An 18,623-nucleotide genomic window follows, 5' to 3' on the forward strand; every position below is an offset into this window, starting at 1 on the left:
AATTTAAAACATCATAAATCGTACTGTCTCAAATGTTCTCCAGTTTCGATGCTGTAAATGTACAGGATCGTATGCTGAGAAATGTTTCTTGGGAGGAACAATTAGGACGTAACACATACAGGGTGTTCCAAAATGGTTGACCCCATTCTAAATGCCCATATCTCGGAAACTACTTGATGGATCTTAATGAAACTAAATACACTTTATGTTGAAGGTCATAGGATTTATTGATTAAATTTACAAACAAAAGAAAATTTGTGAAGAAGGCACGCTGCACTTTCTTCGGTGACTGAGTCTGAGCATACTCTAGCACGCCAAATGCCTATTCTTTTGAAGTGAACGGCATTTATTGACCTGAAAAGATAGAAATGCCAAACGTTACACACAAAAACTTGAAATGTTTCTACACAAGCTGTGAAAATTTGAGGTCATTCCAACGAAAATTGTCAAAATTATTGGCCTATGAAATGGGGTCATAACATTTTGGAACACCCTGTACTATAAGTACAGCAAAGTAGTACTTGAACAAACGTGCAAATGATTCTGAGAGTCAAGAGCAAAATAAAGTGACCAATAGTGCCGTAATTATGATACAATGACAATTGTGCAGATGATACAGAGAATTGTTTTACAATTTAAAGTAATCAGGAGCTCAGTAATTATACATACATACACTAATGATTGTCAAATGATGCAGAGAGTCCTTGTCCAGCAGTGTGGGAGTGATCAACAACAGTTATGCATAGAATGCAGACGCTACAACAATGAATCCCGGTAATACTGCCGCACAGGGATGCGTAATAGTCGCAGTTTTAGAAGCAACTGATACTTGAAAAAAAAAACGGTGCAGCAACTCATTTCGACAGACAGCTGCGTAACAGTATGCACAGTAGGGCTGGGTATTGCCGCAAACCTCACGATACGATACGTATCACGATACAGGGGTCACGATACGATAGGCAAACACCTGTGTATAGGGAAGGGTGGAAACACCGTCTTCACCCTTCAACTCCCCTCCAATTTTAATGCACCTCACGTCCAAGGGGAGGGGTGAGTTGGGGCGGGGAGCCATTAGAGGGGATGGACTGCAGTGCCTGGCAGCGCTGTGGTCCCCCCCATTTGTGTCCCTGCCCCACCACTTTGTCCCTCCATTCCCTTTTTTAATGCACCACACATATACATATTCATTTTTTGGGGGGGGATACGGGTGTGTCGGAGTAGGGGAAATTTTTTCCCTCTGCTCCGACTCACCTGCTCCCAATTTTAATGCACCACACGCACACACTTGTATATACACTGGGTGGGGCCACATTCACGGTGTAAGGGTAGAGCTCGCCAGTCGGGGAGCTGGCGGACTCAGTAACAGGGTTAGGTGTCACTAGTACTCTGGCGTGACGACCGGGGCCTCTCCCCACCGGGCTCGGTGTTCTGGTGTTCCGCCTTCTCCCCTGGTGCTTCCTCCTCTGCTTCCCCCCTCCCGCCGCTGTGCAAATCTCGCGCGGCTGGAGGTGGGGTGGGCACATCTTCCCTCTCTGCGCTGCTGCCCGGTGCCGGTTTCCGGGGGGGGGTGGGGGGTTCTCGCGGGGGGCCGGGTTCGCGGGGGGGGTGGCGGCCGTCGGGGGGGGGGGGGCGGCTTGTTTGGGGGGGGGGGGGGGGGGTGGAGGTATGGGTGGGTGGGGGGTTGGGTGCTGGGGGTCGGGGTGTGTTCGGGGGTTTGGGGGTCGGGGGTGGTGGGGCCTGGGTCGTGGTGGGTGGCGGGTGTGGGTGGGGTGCGGGGGGGTCGTGGGGGGATGGGGGCTGGGGACCGGTGGGGCGCTGTGGGGGCCCGCTGGGCCTCGTTCTGCGGCCTTGGGCTCGGGGGTGTGGGCCGGGGCTGGGGCGGGGGTGTTCCGGGTGTCTGGGTCGGCTCGCCGACCGGTGTCCGCTCGGGTGGCTTGGGGGTGGCCTTGGTGCTGCCGCGGCCTGGGGATTCCGGGGGGGGGTGCTCGCTTTGCTGGACCGCGGTTGACGGCTTCTTTCTTTGGTGGTGGTCCTTATGCATGCCAGATCCGTCGCACCAGCATCTACTGAAACTCAACAGAAGTACCCTCTCCCTCCCACAGCCCCTTGAATCAGTTGGTGCTGGTGTCTGTGGTTCTCACTTTGCTTTATCTATCCTTCCCTCCTTCCTCTCTTTAGTTTTTCCTCTGGTCACTTGAGATCTTAATTTATTAGAAGTATGAGGTTTCTGGGGTTGGCATAAGACTCTGGTTTTGTAACCACGCAGGAGGGGTCTTGTTGGTGCTGGACTTCACTTTGATGGATTGGATGTACTGGCTTCTATGGATCTCACTCTGCCTTATCGATCCTTCCCTCCTTCCTCTCTTTAGTTTTTCCTCTGGTCTCTTGAGATCTCGCTAAATTTGCTGGAATTTAGAGGCTTCTGGGGTTGGCGTAAGACTTTGATTTTGTAATCATGGGGAAGGCAGGAAGTGTTTGGTCGGTGCTGGATTTCACTTTGATTTACCTTTCTTTTCTCTTTATTTCTTTTTTTTTCTGACCTTTTCTCTGGTCTCCTGACCATTTAAACCTCACGACTCTGGCAAGATTCTGAAGTACCTGGTTAAGGCGAAGGGTAATGGGATATTTATAAGGTTTTAGGTGAATGAATGAGTATAAATTTATACGTATTTGCACGCACGCACACGCACGCACGCACGCGCACGCACGCAAACGCACGCAAACGCACACACGCAAACGCACGCACGCACACATACACACAAAAAAAAAAAAAAAAAAAAGAGCAATGATGACAAGACGTTGAATCGGTAAGACTACCGAATGAACAATTCTGAGCTCTACAAAAAAAAACAACAACAAAAAAAAAAAAAACACCTGTGTATCGATACGTGTATTGTAATGAGGCCCGCAACGATATATTGCCGTATCGATTTTTTGAGCACACCCCTAATGCACAGGCATATATTCTTTATCCTCCATATTACAGCATCTTGCTAAGTCACATAGAGGAGCAGTAGAATAAGTAGTACTATTCTTCTGTATTTGTGTTAGCATCACTGTATTATACTGCCACTCAGTGGCAGTATAATACAGTGATGCTCAGTGGCACACCAGAAGGAGCAGCACAATTACTTTGATTGATTGATTAAATTATGATGCACAAACTGTTTATTTTTTTTACATTCTACTTAATTATGTTATAACTAGATTTAATATAAAGTACAGTATACTTACAGTGCTATTTTCCTTCTTAAAAAACAAAAAATATATATTTTTTGGCCTTTTTGGTGGGGCTGGAACAGGTTAACAGATGTTAACTGATTAACATTTCCATGCATTTCATTAGGGAAAGATGATTTGAGATACAATTGTTTTGATTTACAAATGTGAGCATGAAAGGAATAAAACTTGCAAAAAATACTGACAATCTGAAGTTGAATTTGTATGTTTTTATCATTTTTGAGTTCAGTGTTTTAACTAATGTTTTCGTATAATTTCAGTATCTGTATTGAGATTCTTTATGCACGTATTGTATCCAAGTATTACTATCTGTCAAGTGGAATGCAAACTTGTCTGGGATGAGTAACAAAACTACCAAGTCAATTTACAGGGACTGGCACGTGTACAAGAATTTAAGGAAGACCTTGTTAAAGTTGATTGACAAAAAGTTAAAGTTGAGGACAAAATGTGCACACAAAAATAGCACAGCTATTTGATGTTGTTGTAGGCATGCTTTTGTTTTAATGCTTTACTTCCAGCAAAACGCAAAAAGGTGTTGCTCCAACACGATAAAAGAAGGGATAACTGCAAAGGTCTGCACTGTGTGTGTGTGTGTGTGTGTGTGTGTGTGTGTGTTCCTGTAAAACATGTGAACAAGCGTGGGAGGAGGGAATGTGGTTTGCAGCCACGCCAGATTAAAAACAACCAGTATATGTGCACAGGAACTGAGGGGCAAGGGTGAGAGGAAGTTAATGAAGACATGAGTGGTAAAATGTTACGTAAAAAGGCATCACACAAAAAAAGACAAAGACAAAATGAACAGTAGAACTCTCATCAATAAAAAAAAAAGAGTAAGGAGCAGTGAAACAGTGTTTACTAAGTCCAAATCACATGCTAGTGATGTCACAGTTGTAAGTCGACGTCACAGTGTGTGTGCGTGCGCATGCATGTGCGTACTGCTGAGTGCCAGCTCCATGCCAGCTCAGTAGTTTAAATATAGCACTCAGGCAACAGTCACAGCTGACATTAACTATGCGCTTGCCACCAAGATCATCTACGCTACATTAGTGCTTTACTAAAGCTGAAACCAGAGAAGTGGTAAACCCAGGGGGAAGAGGGAGGAGAGGAAGGGAGGGAATGAGGAAGGCCTCAGATTCATGAATACTCAGCCGCCCACACTCCGGCCTGACCTGCCAGGAGTTGAGCCGGACAACACTAACAGAGAGTGTGCGCGTGTGCGTGCATGCATGATAAAGAGACATTCCTTTGTGAGGTGGATGCCAAGGAGCGAGTACAACCAAAGACAGGTTGTAGTATTTTGGGGACTAACGCGCCCCTCGCCATGCACATCAGCCTCACAGCTGTAGGCTGGCTGGCAATTAAGTAATCAGGTCTGACTGGATATTATTTTGAAAAAAAGTACATAGAGATTATGCTTCATAAAAAACACTGTGGAGTGTTGGCTGAAAAACATGTTTAAAAAGGAGAAGTCACTTTTGATCTTTGTCAAAAGTGTCTGCTTTCATAAGGGCACTGGGCACAAACCAGTCCGGTTATAAAACACTACTGAAAGTTGACTACCAATAGGAAACGTGTTTAGTTGTCAAGTCAGACTGTTGTCAAGTTTAGTTGGCTAAAAAACCATCCCATAATGATATTCTGCCAAAAATTCTGGTTTTAAAACTGTTGAAACATGAAAAATAGAAGAAAAAAACTTTGTTTTTAATAATTGCCTTCCAAAATAAACCCAATTAGGATATCACTTGTAATGAAGATCCTTGCCTCCATCTATTCTCTGTTGCGCTCCTCCTCACCGGGGTTGCGGGTATGGTATCCCAGCTACATCCTGAACTAGTCGGCAGCCAATCGCTGGGCACAAGCAAACTATCACACTAACCATCACAGATACAGACAATTTAGAGCCTTCAAATAACCTACCTTGCATGGTTTTGGAATACGGGAGGAAAGCCAGAGTAAAGAGGGTTTGAAAATTACAACCTTTTTGTGATAAATGTTTTGTCAGTAAAAATTAATGTCCAAAGTGAATGTAGCGTGAGCATGTGTGATATATACAATATATCTTTTTGTAAACGGCATGTATTAGGCCTACCGTAGAGATTTGGACTCAACCGCGTTAGTTGATGATGTTATCATATCTGTCTCAGTATAAAAATGGCTTCAAGCACATCAGGGGTCGACATTCATGGTGAGCCGATGGACCGTGGTCACCACGTGACTATGTCGGGCCACCCCTGAAAACTTCTAGTGAGTCGCCTCATTCACTTCGACCAATTGTCGGCAAAACTGTTTTTGGTCATTGTTGCTGTCAAACATGGTAAGAATAAATTTATATTAAATGGTTATACTGTTTCATTTTTTTAATTCTTACATTATATTTACTGTATATCATTGAGCAACAAGTTCACATAACTTGGAAAAGCGCAAATTAGGGGTGTTTCATTTCATATCGTCTACGATATTACCAGTATATTTTTGTGGGTGATAAAAATTTGAAATATCGCGAAATTGACGTGATGACGTAATGCGTAACATCTTCGTGTCAATTTGGACGTACACGCGTCCTTCGCTGCTGCATAAAAAACAATGTCGGAGCGCGTGAGGCTGCAAGAGTTGCAGCCAGTTCTGTCGCGTCTTCGGCAAAGTGGGAGTGAGCTTCATCGTGTGGAGGCTGTTTGGTTACAAGAGGTCAAATATAATGCTAAAAAAATAAATAACAACAAAAAACAATCGTTTGCAAATTGTGCAGGAAAACTGTTGCGTAAAATTAAGAGCTAAGAGTATGCGTGTTATGTTTTGGTGATCTTGTACCGCTGTTGAGTTTGTTTTCTGTTTGTAGTTGCCATGGTGACTAGGGGTGTGACGATATCTCGATACGGCGATACATCGCGATATTTTCTCTCACGATGGGTTATCGATATGCCTATGCCAAGTATCGATACAGCCGCTGTAACAGCTCCATTGTTCCTTATTGCGCAATTATTTGGCGGGCTGCTAGAGGGAGCGCTTCATAAGAGTGGCGGGGAAATGTGCAGCAGTCTTCAGCCGAAGAAGACCCAAGTAAACAAAACACCGGCTGCATACAAGTCAAAGATGTGGATATATTGATAGTGTGGAATGGATACATTTCGGATTTTATCAAATGGAATAGAGAAGAGACGGACTTGGGTAGATGCAAGAACTGTCTCACAATAGCTACACTGGAAACATGACGAATATGACAGCCACTTAGAGCGGCATCATCAAGGACTAGACGTGCTAAGGGTAAGAGCTAATTCTCTCTCTGTCTGCTAATTTAATTCTCCAAGGGCAAAGTTGATCACGCACAGCATCTCTGTGTATATTTGCAATCGATTTCCACCCGTATAGCGTAGTTGTGAATGATGGTTTTCGCTACGTAATTTCGTTAGGCGTCAGGGGCACAAGGGAGATGTCTTGCTCGGTGAGTTTAAGCGGGGGCAATACGACACGAAAAACGCAACACTGTGATAGTTACAAAATGAAATGGAGCTCAGCTAAAGCTCCCGAATGTCGGGACACTCTCCCGAACTTCAAAACTACACTAGTGCAACAAGAAATGAGCAATGGCAAACTAACATACGAGAGCGGAGGCTCGCTAACACAACGAAGGGAGAAAAGAACACATACAAATAGCCAGACCACGACTGAAGACAACCAGGTAAAATAACCGGTAATTTCACTGAGAAAAAGAATTCCAACTTTGTAAGAGGAGATCGGGGCATTTGAGTCATCACGAGTAGGTCTTACCAGCGAGTCAACAACGGATGGACAGCTATCTTTTTTTTTTTTTTTTACCATTTCCACGCATTCCATCAGTGATTGGGACCTCAAATCATACGTGCTGCTCTTTTACTTTTCTTTTTCTTTTTTTTTCTTTTAAAGAAAAGCATGAGCTTACTTTTACTTGTGTAAGATGTTTATCTGTCCAGCGAGTGACCCAGTTTTGCATAAGTTTCTATGAAAAATGTGTATTATATCGTCAGTGTTAGTTTTAAAACATATCTTTCTACTTTTTGAAGCACACAATTTCTGAGCAATGTTAATATTTATTTAATATCTAAAATTTCTTTTAAATTTAATAAAAAATTTATAAAATGAAACAATTGACTATGTAACTGACTGGCATGTTGTATGACAGTAGTGTTTAAGAAAGACACAAATTTGTTCACAGAAAGTTCTCTGTTGAGAAAAATGCACTAACTTACTCACTCTGAAGAAGACACCAGTTTTAAAATGTTTTTTTCAGTGATGGTATGAAAATGAACTATTTTGTCATTGAAAAAACATCAGTTTATGTCTTGAGTAGATTTATCGTGATTATCGTGGACTTATCTCCTGACCAATATATCGATAATCGCAGTATTGTCATATCGCGAGATAATCGTTATCGTGAGCCTCGCATCGCGTATCGTATCGTATCGTATCGTGAGGTACCCAGAGGTTCCCACCCCTAATGGTGACGGAGGGGCAAAGTCAACCACGGCACACCTGCTGTCACTTGCAATCAGCAGGGGTTAAAAGCCGGGTGTCTGCGGACAGGAGACGTCGGGCTATTCCGCATCGCTCCCTTGCTTGCTGCCAAGTCGACTACCTGTTCCTCGCCTTACTACATGCTTGCTACGTTTTGTTTTATGACTTGTTCTCCTGTCCGCAGCGGCTTTGTCCACTCGCGCGCCCTTAGTTGTACTTTGGCCCTTTTAGTTATTTTTGTGTAGTAGTTTTGCCCTTTTGATATCTTGCTCGCGGTGGTTTAGTCCCCCTGTCCCCCCTCAGTTGTTTGGTACTTATTTTGTATAGTTTCATTATTTGCTACTTTGTACGTTGTTGCTTCCTTGGAACTTTTTTCATGCGCCTTTTGTTAAATTAAATTCTAGTTATTTGTCACTAATTATCTGCTCTGGGATCCTTATCACACGCACGCACGCACACATATACAACAATGCGGAGGCTAAAGACACGCTATCAGGACATATAAGCAGCTCGTGTTGTTGGGGTGAACAAAAGTTCATTAATTACTGGAGCACTCTTGAATAGATGCACTCTTTATAAAAAAAAATAAAAAAAAATACGACGGTGGTTGGTTAATACTGAAGCTGTCGCGTATTGTTTGGCCAAGATAACAATCCGCGGGACCGGTAATTCGCCATCTAGTTCACGTGAGTTTGTGATGCTAATCAACCACTAAGCTAACATACTCTTACCGAGACGGCGTGTGTGTTGCTGTCGCACAGGAGCGTAAACATTCACATTTGTGTTGTTCATACATAGCAATGTCTACAAACAATCACGGCATTTTCTCGCTCCACTGAAAACCAATCAGACATTCGTGGCAAAATAACACTCGCAGGAGGATTGCCAATTGCGGCAAAAATAACCACTGCCTAACAATCGCAGAGGGAAAACATTTTTTAATAATACACTTGCCTGCGATGTACAAAGCATGATGCCACAAACTGGCTGCTACCGTATCATTGATTGATCTCTCTGTAAAACAGACTTTTGTACACTTTTAATTAATAGAGTATGGTGGTGATATATCTTCAGTTTAGAATTCTACACATTGAAATACATGTTTAATGATTGATTTACGCCAGAAAACTGTCCAACTCTATGCTTGTTGCATCATGCACATAGATATGTTATACAACTACCCACCGTTTCTCACTTGGTGGTCCCGACAGACCTCGACTCATCCCCTCCGTCAGTGTGACTTACCGAGACTGCATATTTCTTCAACACTTTTCACGTGAAACACAGAGAAATACAATAGTAGTAGGAGAGTGTGTCGCTAAGTCTTACCGGTCAGTATCTTTTCTTTATCGCTGTTATGGTGCTTGTGGAGTCTCAAATGCAGCAAATGTTCAATGTATGTATTATTTATGTTATACTTTATGCATTTGCAATGCTTTAACTTTAGTTATTTAATTACCACCGTAGCCATAAATGCCTAAAAAAATAATAAATAAATAGCTAAAATAATAAATAAAAAATAAAAATAAATAAAAATCAGTGTTTCAGTTTCCAGCAATGCGTTTGTCATTTTGGTTTTGTCCAAATATTTTAATTTTTTAATTTTCAAGGGAAAATAAATTTACACTGTTGTACAAGCTGTACGCTGACTATTTTTCATTGGGTCAAAGTGTAATTTCTTCAGTATTTTCCCATCTAAAGATATACACTGTATAATTATATTTAATTTATCTATCCATCCATCCAATCAGAGCCACTTATCCTTAATAATTTACTAATTATATATTTAATTACTGCATATTATGCTGCACAAATGGAGGGGTGGACTCACTTTTGTGATAATCCTGTTTATTCGTTGCAGGTGATAGTCCCTATTAGGGGTGTTGAAAAAAATCGATTCGGCAATATATCGCGATACTACAGCACGCAATTCTCGAATCAATTCAATAGGCAGCCGAATCGATTTTTTAACATCCATTTTTGATGAAAAAATATTCAACAAAACGTCTAACTTTCACACTTTAAGCATTATATTAATGGAACATTAAGCCTTAATATTTTATTTCAGTGCTTTTCTAACATGAAAAAGGTTACAACCTGTTTGTTAAATACAGTAGCTCACAGTTATAACTGAAGTTTGAGACCAATAAATAATACATTTTCATACAAATCTTACAGTGTACCTGTACAAGTTTACTGAATGGTATTTTCTAAATTGAGTAAAAAAAATCTTAACAATCGACTTGTAAATTCATATCGGGATTAATCGGTATCGAATCGAATCGTGACCTATGAATCATGATACGGATCGAATCGTCAGGTACTAGGCAATTCACACCCCTAGTCCCTATGATAATAATGGCTAATACAATGTGAGCATATGTTGTCATTCACCATTAACCAAGGCAAAAATACGTTTCAGCAGATAACACTTGCGTAAACTAGGTATCATACTCATACTAATACCAACAATTCAAATACAGTACTTATTACTTACATAAAGATGGTCTTACATTTATCAACAAGGATTTACTGATCAGACCATTCAAACTGTCTACAAGTTCATCTTTGACCCACAAAATGTATTTGTGTTAAAGTTGTTCCCAACAAGTTCTCCCAGAATTGTCAGGATCCTTGAGAAATGTGCTTAACCGATAGTTGCTTCTGATGCTGAGTCATTAATGTGAATTTGCCCACTGTGCAAGGGACTCCAGCACACTTAGCATGATTACGGGCTTGCCACTGCCTTGATTTGGGAGTTCAATTAAAGAGCCCACTGAACTCTCAGATTCATCCACATGACAATACAAATTAAAGTTTAATGCACATGCAGCATCAAATAAAATAAAATAAAAAATGTAGGTAAATGTATTTATTACAGCAGAAAACAGTTTAATGTTTATATTATTTCTCATGTCAAACATGATTAATAAAAATGTACGTATGCCGTTCAGTTGAAGGAATGCCTGACATTATTTAAACCATCAAATTCACATCATTAACTAGGAAAAAATTGTAATGCTATTGCTTTGTATGTACTGTTTAACATGACCTATGAACAGCACAAATTAACATACTGTATTTGCTCTAGCCGCCGATTTGTGTATTTTGAAGAACAGACTGTAACATAACCCTGTGGGCATTTGTGTCTGCATGCGTGCACACAATGGGTTTGGCGAGAGCAACAGCAAGCTTGGCTTTCCTAGAATGCCTGCTTCTGCAGTGACTACATACAGCCATCTAGCTGCAGCTCTGCTCTTCAGAGCAAAGAAATAGAAAAAGGATCGCGCATGCTTCTCTCATTTCTCTTTCTCTTCTTAACAAGTCATGTCTTGACACTCCAAAGCACAGTATTGTTATTGAATACAGTGTTCGCATTTGAAGTGTCACTGTTAGTAACAGAGAAGTCCCTCCAATCTCAGAGCTTTTGTAGACAGCCATCAATTCAGTTAAAAAGTCCACAAGGGCTACTGGGAGGTCCTACATTGCATCAAGTACTACGTCCGACGGTTCTAGCTAGGCTCCTTAAATTAACAACAACTAGCTCGGAAATTAAAGACACTCTTATTTTGCATCTCAAAAGCAGAGGACCTGGGCTTATTGCAGCAACAAAAGGAAAGACACTGTTGACATTCCAGACATGAGTCCTTTGGTCTTTTCTCAGGAAACCTGAGCCTGCCCTCAGGAGATACAGTGCAAACAGGGATTCTACACCATTTGTCTGTGTCTAGTCAATCCCTCTCTAATTTACACATGCAATCACACGTTTTAGTCAGTATTTTTTTTTTAAATGGTCAAAGCCAGAGTGAAAATCACAGAGGACCACAGTGCACTACTATAATAGTAATAAAATGACAATTCTCATCCACTGCTACAAACAGAGGACCACAGTGCACTACTATAATAGTAATAAAATGACAATTCTCATCCACTGCTACAAACAGAAGTAAGCACAGGTCAGCTCCCGTAAGATACACTTGCTCCTGTTAGTAATCATTTGTTCTGTCAAAGGATGTGCGCCTGAACACAAGACAATATTGTCACTACTCTGGCAGCAATCTAAGGTCTGCTGGCTTGGTCCGCTTAACAGGTGCCTGTGCATTGCATCACTTACTGTTTATAGTGACATCATCAAGCGATGGTGCTAATATTTGATTTCACTATCGCTAAATACAATGTTGTGTTTACAGAAAACTGCATGCTCCTTACAGAACTTCATATTGCTCAACAACTAGCTTGTGTGCGTGCGTGTGTTTATTTCTGTAGTCATTGATCTTATAATGTATCATTAATTGTTTTTCTAACTGCCATTCGAACAGTACTTGATTGAATCACAAAGTGCCCTTTAAAAACTCAATCATTGTAATATAATATAGGGAAGCACTTGTTACAACGCCTGATGCCTACTTGCAGAATATGAGACACTTAGAACCCAAGAAAGGAGAAGTAGTTGGCTTTGGGGAAAAAAAAGTTAGTTGAGGGCTCACTTTTAAAGCGCCCTGCACAAAACAAAGAATCAGCTGGTATGTATTAATGAGAGAGCATTCTGTTACTCTTGCAAACAAATGCACAGACTTTAGTCGGCGTTCTTGTAAAAGTGAGACGAGCAGATGAGTTTGTTGTAAACTCTTCCAACTGTGAGTGAACAAGTTAGTCCTGCAGAAGTCATACAGCTACTGCTTGTTTTGTGGTCCATGGATGTTGAGTGAACCGTCTACGGAAGTGTGTGAGTGAGAGGGGTGTCTGCCTGTGGCTGTCAGTGGGAGCGCGTCCTTACCGCTATAAGTGTGTTATTCCTCTGTTCCGTGGAGGCCGAGTCCGGGTCCGGCTGTTTGATCTGCGGCTGCTTACTGCCGCCGCCGCCGCTGGCCGACTTCTTGGCCCTTTGCTCCAGACTCCGTTGGTACAGACTGACCGTCTCCCTGCGCTCGATCTCCAGCTGCTCGGCGTGGGCTTGCTGGTACCTGTTCTCGCAGTTGACGTGGTGTCTCCGGCAGCCCTCTATCCGCTGCCTCAGCCTCTCCACCACCGTGCTGTGCTTAGGTATGCCCACGGCCCCGGCAGGCACCACGTTCCCAGCGGCCGGGTTCATGCTGTTGTTGATGCAGATACTGCCGTTGGGTCCGGCAGCGGGGGAGGCGAAGTCCCCCATCACTGGGCTGAGTGGCTGCTATTTTGAAGGAACTTTTTCTCCAACGTACAGCTCTGTCTTCACCGCCGCCCCCTCCTCTACCTCCGCCACCTACCGTCGCCCCCTTTCTGGCCAAGGAGGCGGCCAAGCTGAGGCTGGAGTCCGGAGGTCGGACCGGCAACAGCAACACACCAACCTGGGGTTTTAAAGGGCAGTGAGCCTCGCGCTCGTACGGCTGGTTGCTCGCGAGTGACCTCGTCTTCTTCCCTCCTTAACACAGTTCCAAAACAAACAGCTCCCGAGAACACAAATAAGAGCCAACATGAGAGGCTTTTGACAATGAAGCGTCTCTCCGCGACTCACAACAACTCCACCGGAAAGGCAAAAAAACGGCGGCGGTGTGAACGCGGGCACCCAGCGGTCAAACACACACCGACAGTCCCACCGAGTAGCAACAGTCCACTCGCCGCTTTACGGTGTTGTCCTTAGAGAAAAAGTTTTGGTGCTTGGACCTAACGGGTTCCGGAGTTTCCAAGTCAACTTGCATGTCATATGGTTATTGGTTTGAAAGGAATCCCGGTAAGGATGTCGCTTAGTTCTGTTGTGAGGCATCAAGAGTCCAGACGGCGCAAAACGTGAATATGGGAAGCAGTGGCGGAAGTGTGTAGTCACTGGCTGACGCCTGCCACCATCACAATAATCAAGTCAGCTTCTCCACCATGCCAGCGGAGTGATATCAGGACAGGAGTTGAGAAAAAGCAGCTAGAGGCTGTGAGAAGCCCGCCGAAGGAAATTCGGAAAACCCGGCGCGGCATTTGTGGTAGATCCCCGAGACAGAGAGCTTGCGGTAGTCCGCCTCGACGTCCTGCAGAAAAGCATCTATAATACGACTAACATTGTAAGAAAACAGTATCAATAGTTTAAATTAAGTACAGTATCTACCTCCACACTTCACAGAGATTTCTACTCAACTTGAGTAATAATGTAGCTTATTAATTTAATTGTGGATATTCTATATAGTATTAGTGCTAGTTTGATACGCCCCTTTATCATGATCAAAACAATTGGAAAGTAATGTTTTTGGCAGTACAATGTTATAGCATTCCAAGATTGGAGTGATTTTAGTTAAACCCATGACAAAATTGCTAGATAGCCTTATCCGTTCTCAAGTTTAACTCTTGTGAAGTATTTGTCAAGCCAACATGTATCATGCATTTAAAATAAACTAAGCAAACAATGGTGACACAATTTTTTCAAAAACTGTACATACTGTATACTGTATCGGTAATTGCATAATTGGAGGACAATTCAGGCACCATCATTTTAGGAAAACAGACCATCCATCCTATTTTTTTTAAAACTAATAATAAACCATCCTATACTTCAGCCAGTTCAACTGTCAACACATCATTTTAAAAACTTAACTTACTTTACACGGTGAATGACTGGTTAGCTCAGGGTTGTCAAACTCGTATTAGCTCAGGGGCCACATCGAGGAAAATATATTACCAAAGTGCGCCAGACCGGTAAAATCATGGTATAGGCTATATATGTGCAGGCCAGCCCTAAATAGCGGGGCTCAACTGTTAATATATATTGTTCCCCAAAAAAATAACATGAATGCAAATGGAACCCGGCAACACTTGGCCCAGAATGCATTATGTGGCTTTTAATGAAGTTATAGGACGTTAATCCATGTCATGTGTGTTTGTGTTACCAGTAGCGGAATGTGTGTTATATTCAGCATGTTTGTTTGTTTTATTTATTTATTTATTTATTTATTTATTTAAACGAACTTTAGGTTGTGTGTAAAATAATGACATTCAGGTCAATTCGGTGTACAGGTGCAGTGGTTATCTGAGGATTGCTCGTGAAATTATAAATTTATATGTTTTGATTTTGGCTGTCTGATTAATTAGTCCAACATTACTCTTTTTTTTTCTTCTTTTTTTCTTTACTTTACAAGATCATCTTGTCTTATCTTTGACCCATTAGCCAAAGTTTCTGACACAAATGATCAAAAAAAAAAAAAAGGACCAAAATGTTGAACTCCAATAATCACAATTTTTAAAAATTTATATTTCATAGAGCTACTACACTAACTACTTAAGAAAATAATTTTGGAATGGGTCCATTTGATCCACAACCTAAAAGGAGGGTTAAAGTGACAGTGTGTATTTTTTAGCGCCATCGAGTAGTGACTTAATAATTCATTCATTTTATAAAATCAGTATTGATTTCAATAATATGCAAAGAAATATGTTCTATCACATTAACTCTTTGACTGCCAGCCATTTTCGGAAAAGGTAACCCCATACTGCCAGCTGATTTACAGAATTTTACCGATCTTTCAAGCTCCACACAAAATGTTGTGTTAGGACTATGGAAACGCGGATACTACCAAATGAAAGATTGAAGTCTCATCTTTCATCTAAAAAAAAAGTTTGTTTCTACCTTATTCAGATCTTCAGTAATCAACAATAGAAAACAGCTTCGTTTCACCCAAATCCTCTATTTTCTTCCAAAATACGGAGAAATCAAGCTTTTTGTGAAACGATGTTATTTCATGCACTCTAGTGAATTTGGCACTTTTTTTTTTGCATGAGGGATTCTACAAACACCTAAACTTCTATAAAACACTATCCCAACAATAAAAAAAAGTGTTTTTTGATTGCAAAATAACAGTTTATTTACATGCAACAGTAGCAATCCGAACAAACAATTTGGAAAACTCTTTGCAAACTATGTACACGTGCGCAACTGCGCATGTGTGGTGTGTGTGTACGTGTTACTATTTACAATTGTGTGGATGTTTCAACGACACAATTTTTCTTTTTGTGTGATATATTGTGGAGTAATCCCGTGCGTGCTAGGGGGATGCAGCAGGATTTGCATCACAGTTTTTGTCAGTCTGCTTCTGCATGGACTGATTTGCGTAGAGGTTGTTATGATGAACGATGTGCTGGAGAAGTTCATCCGTGATGAAGAGCTCCAGGATGTCAGCTGGCAGGTGGGAATTCAGCTCTGCTGCAGCATCCCTTGGTCCTGGTTTTGCAGCAAAGGGGAAGATGGTTGGCTGCCAGCCAACTTCATCAACTTCAAGCCAGCCAGAATCTTTGGGATCTGCAAATATACATGTCAATATCATATATTATTTTAGAGCACTGTGATGCAATGCGTGTGTGTGTGTGTGTGTGTGTGTGTGTGTGCATGTTTACCTTTTTTTCTTGGATGTATTGGTTGATGCACATTCTGTAAATTATAGAAGATGTTTACCATCAAATATTTTATTAGTGCTGTGGAGAATCTTTTTTTTTCCTTTTTACCTTTGTTCTGCTCACTGTGAGAAGGGTCACTTTGAGTAGGAGCTGAAAGAAACATATACAATTACAATACTATCGAAAAACTTAACTTTTATTGTTGCGGTGTATTGAAAACGTTTTTTTTGTTGTTTTTTTTACCTTTCCTTGTCGTAGAACCAGCGATCGGACGTTGCTGTGAGCACGATCTATAAAATATACATTCACGTTTGTATAGGTAATAGATGTTTTAGTGTATATCAGCACATTTACACACGCTGCTAGCAGATCGCCGAAAAGTTAGGAAGGTAATCTTACTAGCAATCTCTTAGCATGTTAGCGCTTACCTTCACGTTCTTTGGAAGACTGTCCAAGACTGTCTTGCATCGGACCCATAGTAGTCGTCATCGTCCGATGAAACGTCATCTGTGCAAACGTGCTCGGTTGTGCACCACTTTTCTCCGGTGTTAGCATCGCTAGCCGGTGGGGCCTTAGGACGTTATTAGCATCGCTAGCCGGTGGGGCCTTAGGACGTGGTCGAAACGGCCGCGTCACCGCTTCAACTATGACTTAACCCCGTCATCACTGTGCTCTTGAGCACTGGTCGATGCTTTTGAGCTTTGAAAATAAGGATTAAGCGTGAGCTGATTGCCATCTGTAGCCTTTTTGACTCCCTTAGCCAAGTTAGCCATTCTCTCCCCCTCAACACTCTAGCTCAGCCTCTCTTCTTCTACTGTTGTCTCCTACCCGATCTTGTCCAAAAGACTCATCACAGCCATCTAGTGGCCAGGAATACTCATTATAGTAACCCGATCGGCTTGATACTTGGAGCACAGCTGCCCAAGGCTTTCCTCCACCCGTTTCCATAAAAAAACAGTAGACGTCAATTAACGTCTATGGCGGCCAATCCTAGGATTATACTGAACGTCTTTAAATGTTTATGGCGGTCAAAGAGTTAACATACCTTTTTATATATATATATATATATATATATATATATATATATATATATATATATATATATATATATATATATATATATATATATATATATATAATCATAGATCTAGTAATCGCTAATTATTTTACATGGCTGGAGCCTCACCTTAAAAGAGGCTGACACGGTTCACCGTCATCTTCCAGTTACTAATGTCCAAAAGGCAACTTTGCAAACGTAGTTAGCCCTGCTTGCAGCTCGTGACGGAGACAATGAGCAAACTGCCGCTTACCTTCCACAGCTGGGGCCTGCAGGTGGTCGTTGCTCAGTCCCATTAATGATTCGGGCTCCCACCACTTGTCACCTGATCAGTTCAGCGATCAGTTCAGGGTGTACCCTACTGCTTAACCAAAGTTAGTTGGGATAAGCTCCAGCACATCTGCAACCTTATTGAAGCTGAGCTGTGTGGATGGATGGATGGATTTAACTTTACATACAGTATTATATTTTGCTGTGTTTAGCACAACAGGCGAGAGCTGTGACAGGACAAATTGTGGCTGCTTCGACCTGACAACGCACCTGCTCACAATAAAACAACTTCATTGGATGCATTTATTTTATGCCTCTTGTTACTCATATTACTTTAACTTTGTCTTACCTGGTGAACAGTATCGCTTGCTTCAATACCAGGTTCTCAATTTCCTTTTCAGATGCCAACTTTTCTCTTGGAAATGTTTTCATCTCGTGCCATGCAGGTTGTGAGGGTGTCAAACTCGTCATGGCCATGAAGACATTGTTTTGTTTTCTGCTCTCTCTTCGTTGGGAGGCAGTCTTGGTCTTGTGTCTTGTGTCCTAAACACTCATGCTGGGTCACCTGCGTCATCTTTTTTTTTTTAAATTAAACTGCTTTGATACTTTTTATTTTTTTTTACTGCTAAAGTTATCCCTGTGTTTGACAATGATCCATTGAACTAACATAAAGGAAAACATCAGCACTTGGCAGTAATGCCTCTTGTATGAGGAATCTTTAACTTTTTCATTTTCCTTCATTGTTAACTAGCCGACAACATTCAACAAAAAAACTGAATGCCAAAGAAACGATAACAACAAGAGATAGTTGTGATAGCAGGGAACAGAAGCTCCAGGGTTGAGCGTTGGCATATAATCACTAAGCTTTATAATGTCCTTTTTGCTGTGTCATCTAGTTCATTTTGTAGTTCATTTTGCTTAAAAATGTTTTAGAAACAAGGTTGAGAGTATGTCTTGAAAAGCAATTTCAGAGCATAACTATTAATATTAAAAACACATTTGTTATACAACAAAATCTTTTACTCATTACGGTACTGGAGAAAGGAGAAGTATCAACAAAGAAATGCGAAAAATGTATTTCATCTGTTAGATTTGATATGTAGTCTGTAAGATTGTCACCGGTGGGAGGCACAAAAGGGAGAAATATTTTAAATAATTTTTAGGAATCACTTTAACCGGGCACATGCACATATAGACTCCAAATGGTGCTCAAGCACCT

General features: G+C 41.5%; 2 protein-coding genes across 2 annotated transcripts in view; both read right to left on the reverse strand.

Annotated features, from left to right (window-relative positions):
• Positions 1–13,591, reverse strand: part of maml3 (mastermind-like transcriptional coactivator 3) — a 326,823-nt gene extending 313,232 nt beyond the window's left edge. Inside the window, exon 1 of the mRNA XM_077523123.1 lies at positions 12,506–13,591. Within this exon, the coding sequence (XP_077379249.1) occupies positions 12,506–12,880 (375 nt within the window). The 5' untranslated portion in view covers positions 12,881–13,591. The remainder of the gene's footprint in view (positions 1–12,505) is intronic.
• Positions 13,592–15,499: 1,908 nt separating this feature from the next.
• Positions 15,500–17,045, reverse strand: LOC144020950 (uncharacterized). The gene is made up of 5 exons (XM_077524882.1): positions 16,506–17,045; positions 16,321–16,367; positions 16,186–16,227; positions 16,078–16,111; positions 15,500–15,982 (listed from the first exon to the last, which is right to left on the reverse strand). The coding sequence occupies exons 1-5, from the start codon at positions 16,630–16,632 to the stop codon at positions 15,729–15,731; spliced, it is 504 nt and encodes a 167-aa protein (XP_077381008.1). The 5' UTR covers positions 16,633–17,045; the 3' UTR covers positions 15,500–15,728.
• Positions 17,046–18,623: the final 1,578 nt, after the last annotated feature.

This window comes from Festucalex cinctus, chromosome 6 (genome assembly GCF_051991245.1).
Source record: "Festucalex cinctus isolate MCC-2025b chromosome 6, RoL_Fcin_1.0, whole genome shotgun sequence".
Classification (NCBI taxonomy): domain Eukaryota; kingdom Metazoa; phylum Chordata; class Actinopteri; order Syngnathiformes; family Syngnathidae; genus Festucalex; species Festucalex cinctus.

Bases quoted from the DNA above. Each gene is read 5' to 3' on its own strand.
- LOC144020950 (XM_077524882.1), bottom strand. From the start codon at position 16,632: ATGCTAACACCGGAGAAAAGTGGTGCACAACCGAGCACGTTTGCACAG. The intron at 16,228-16,320 runs GTAAAAAAAACA...TGTTTCTTTCAG, and splicing joins TGGTTCTACGACAAGGAAAG to CTCCTACTCAAAGTGACCCT. The intron at 16,112-16,185 runs GTAAAAAGGAAA...TATAATTTACAG, and splicing joins TCACAGTGAGCAGAACAAAG to AATGTGCATCAACCAATACA.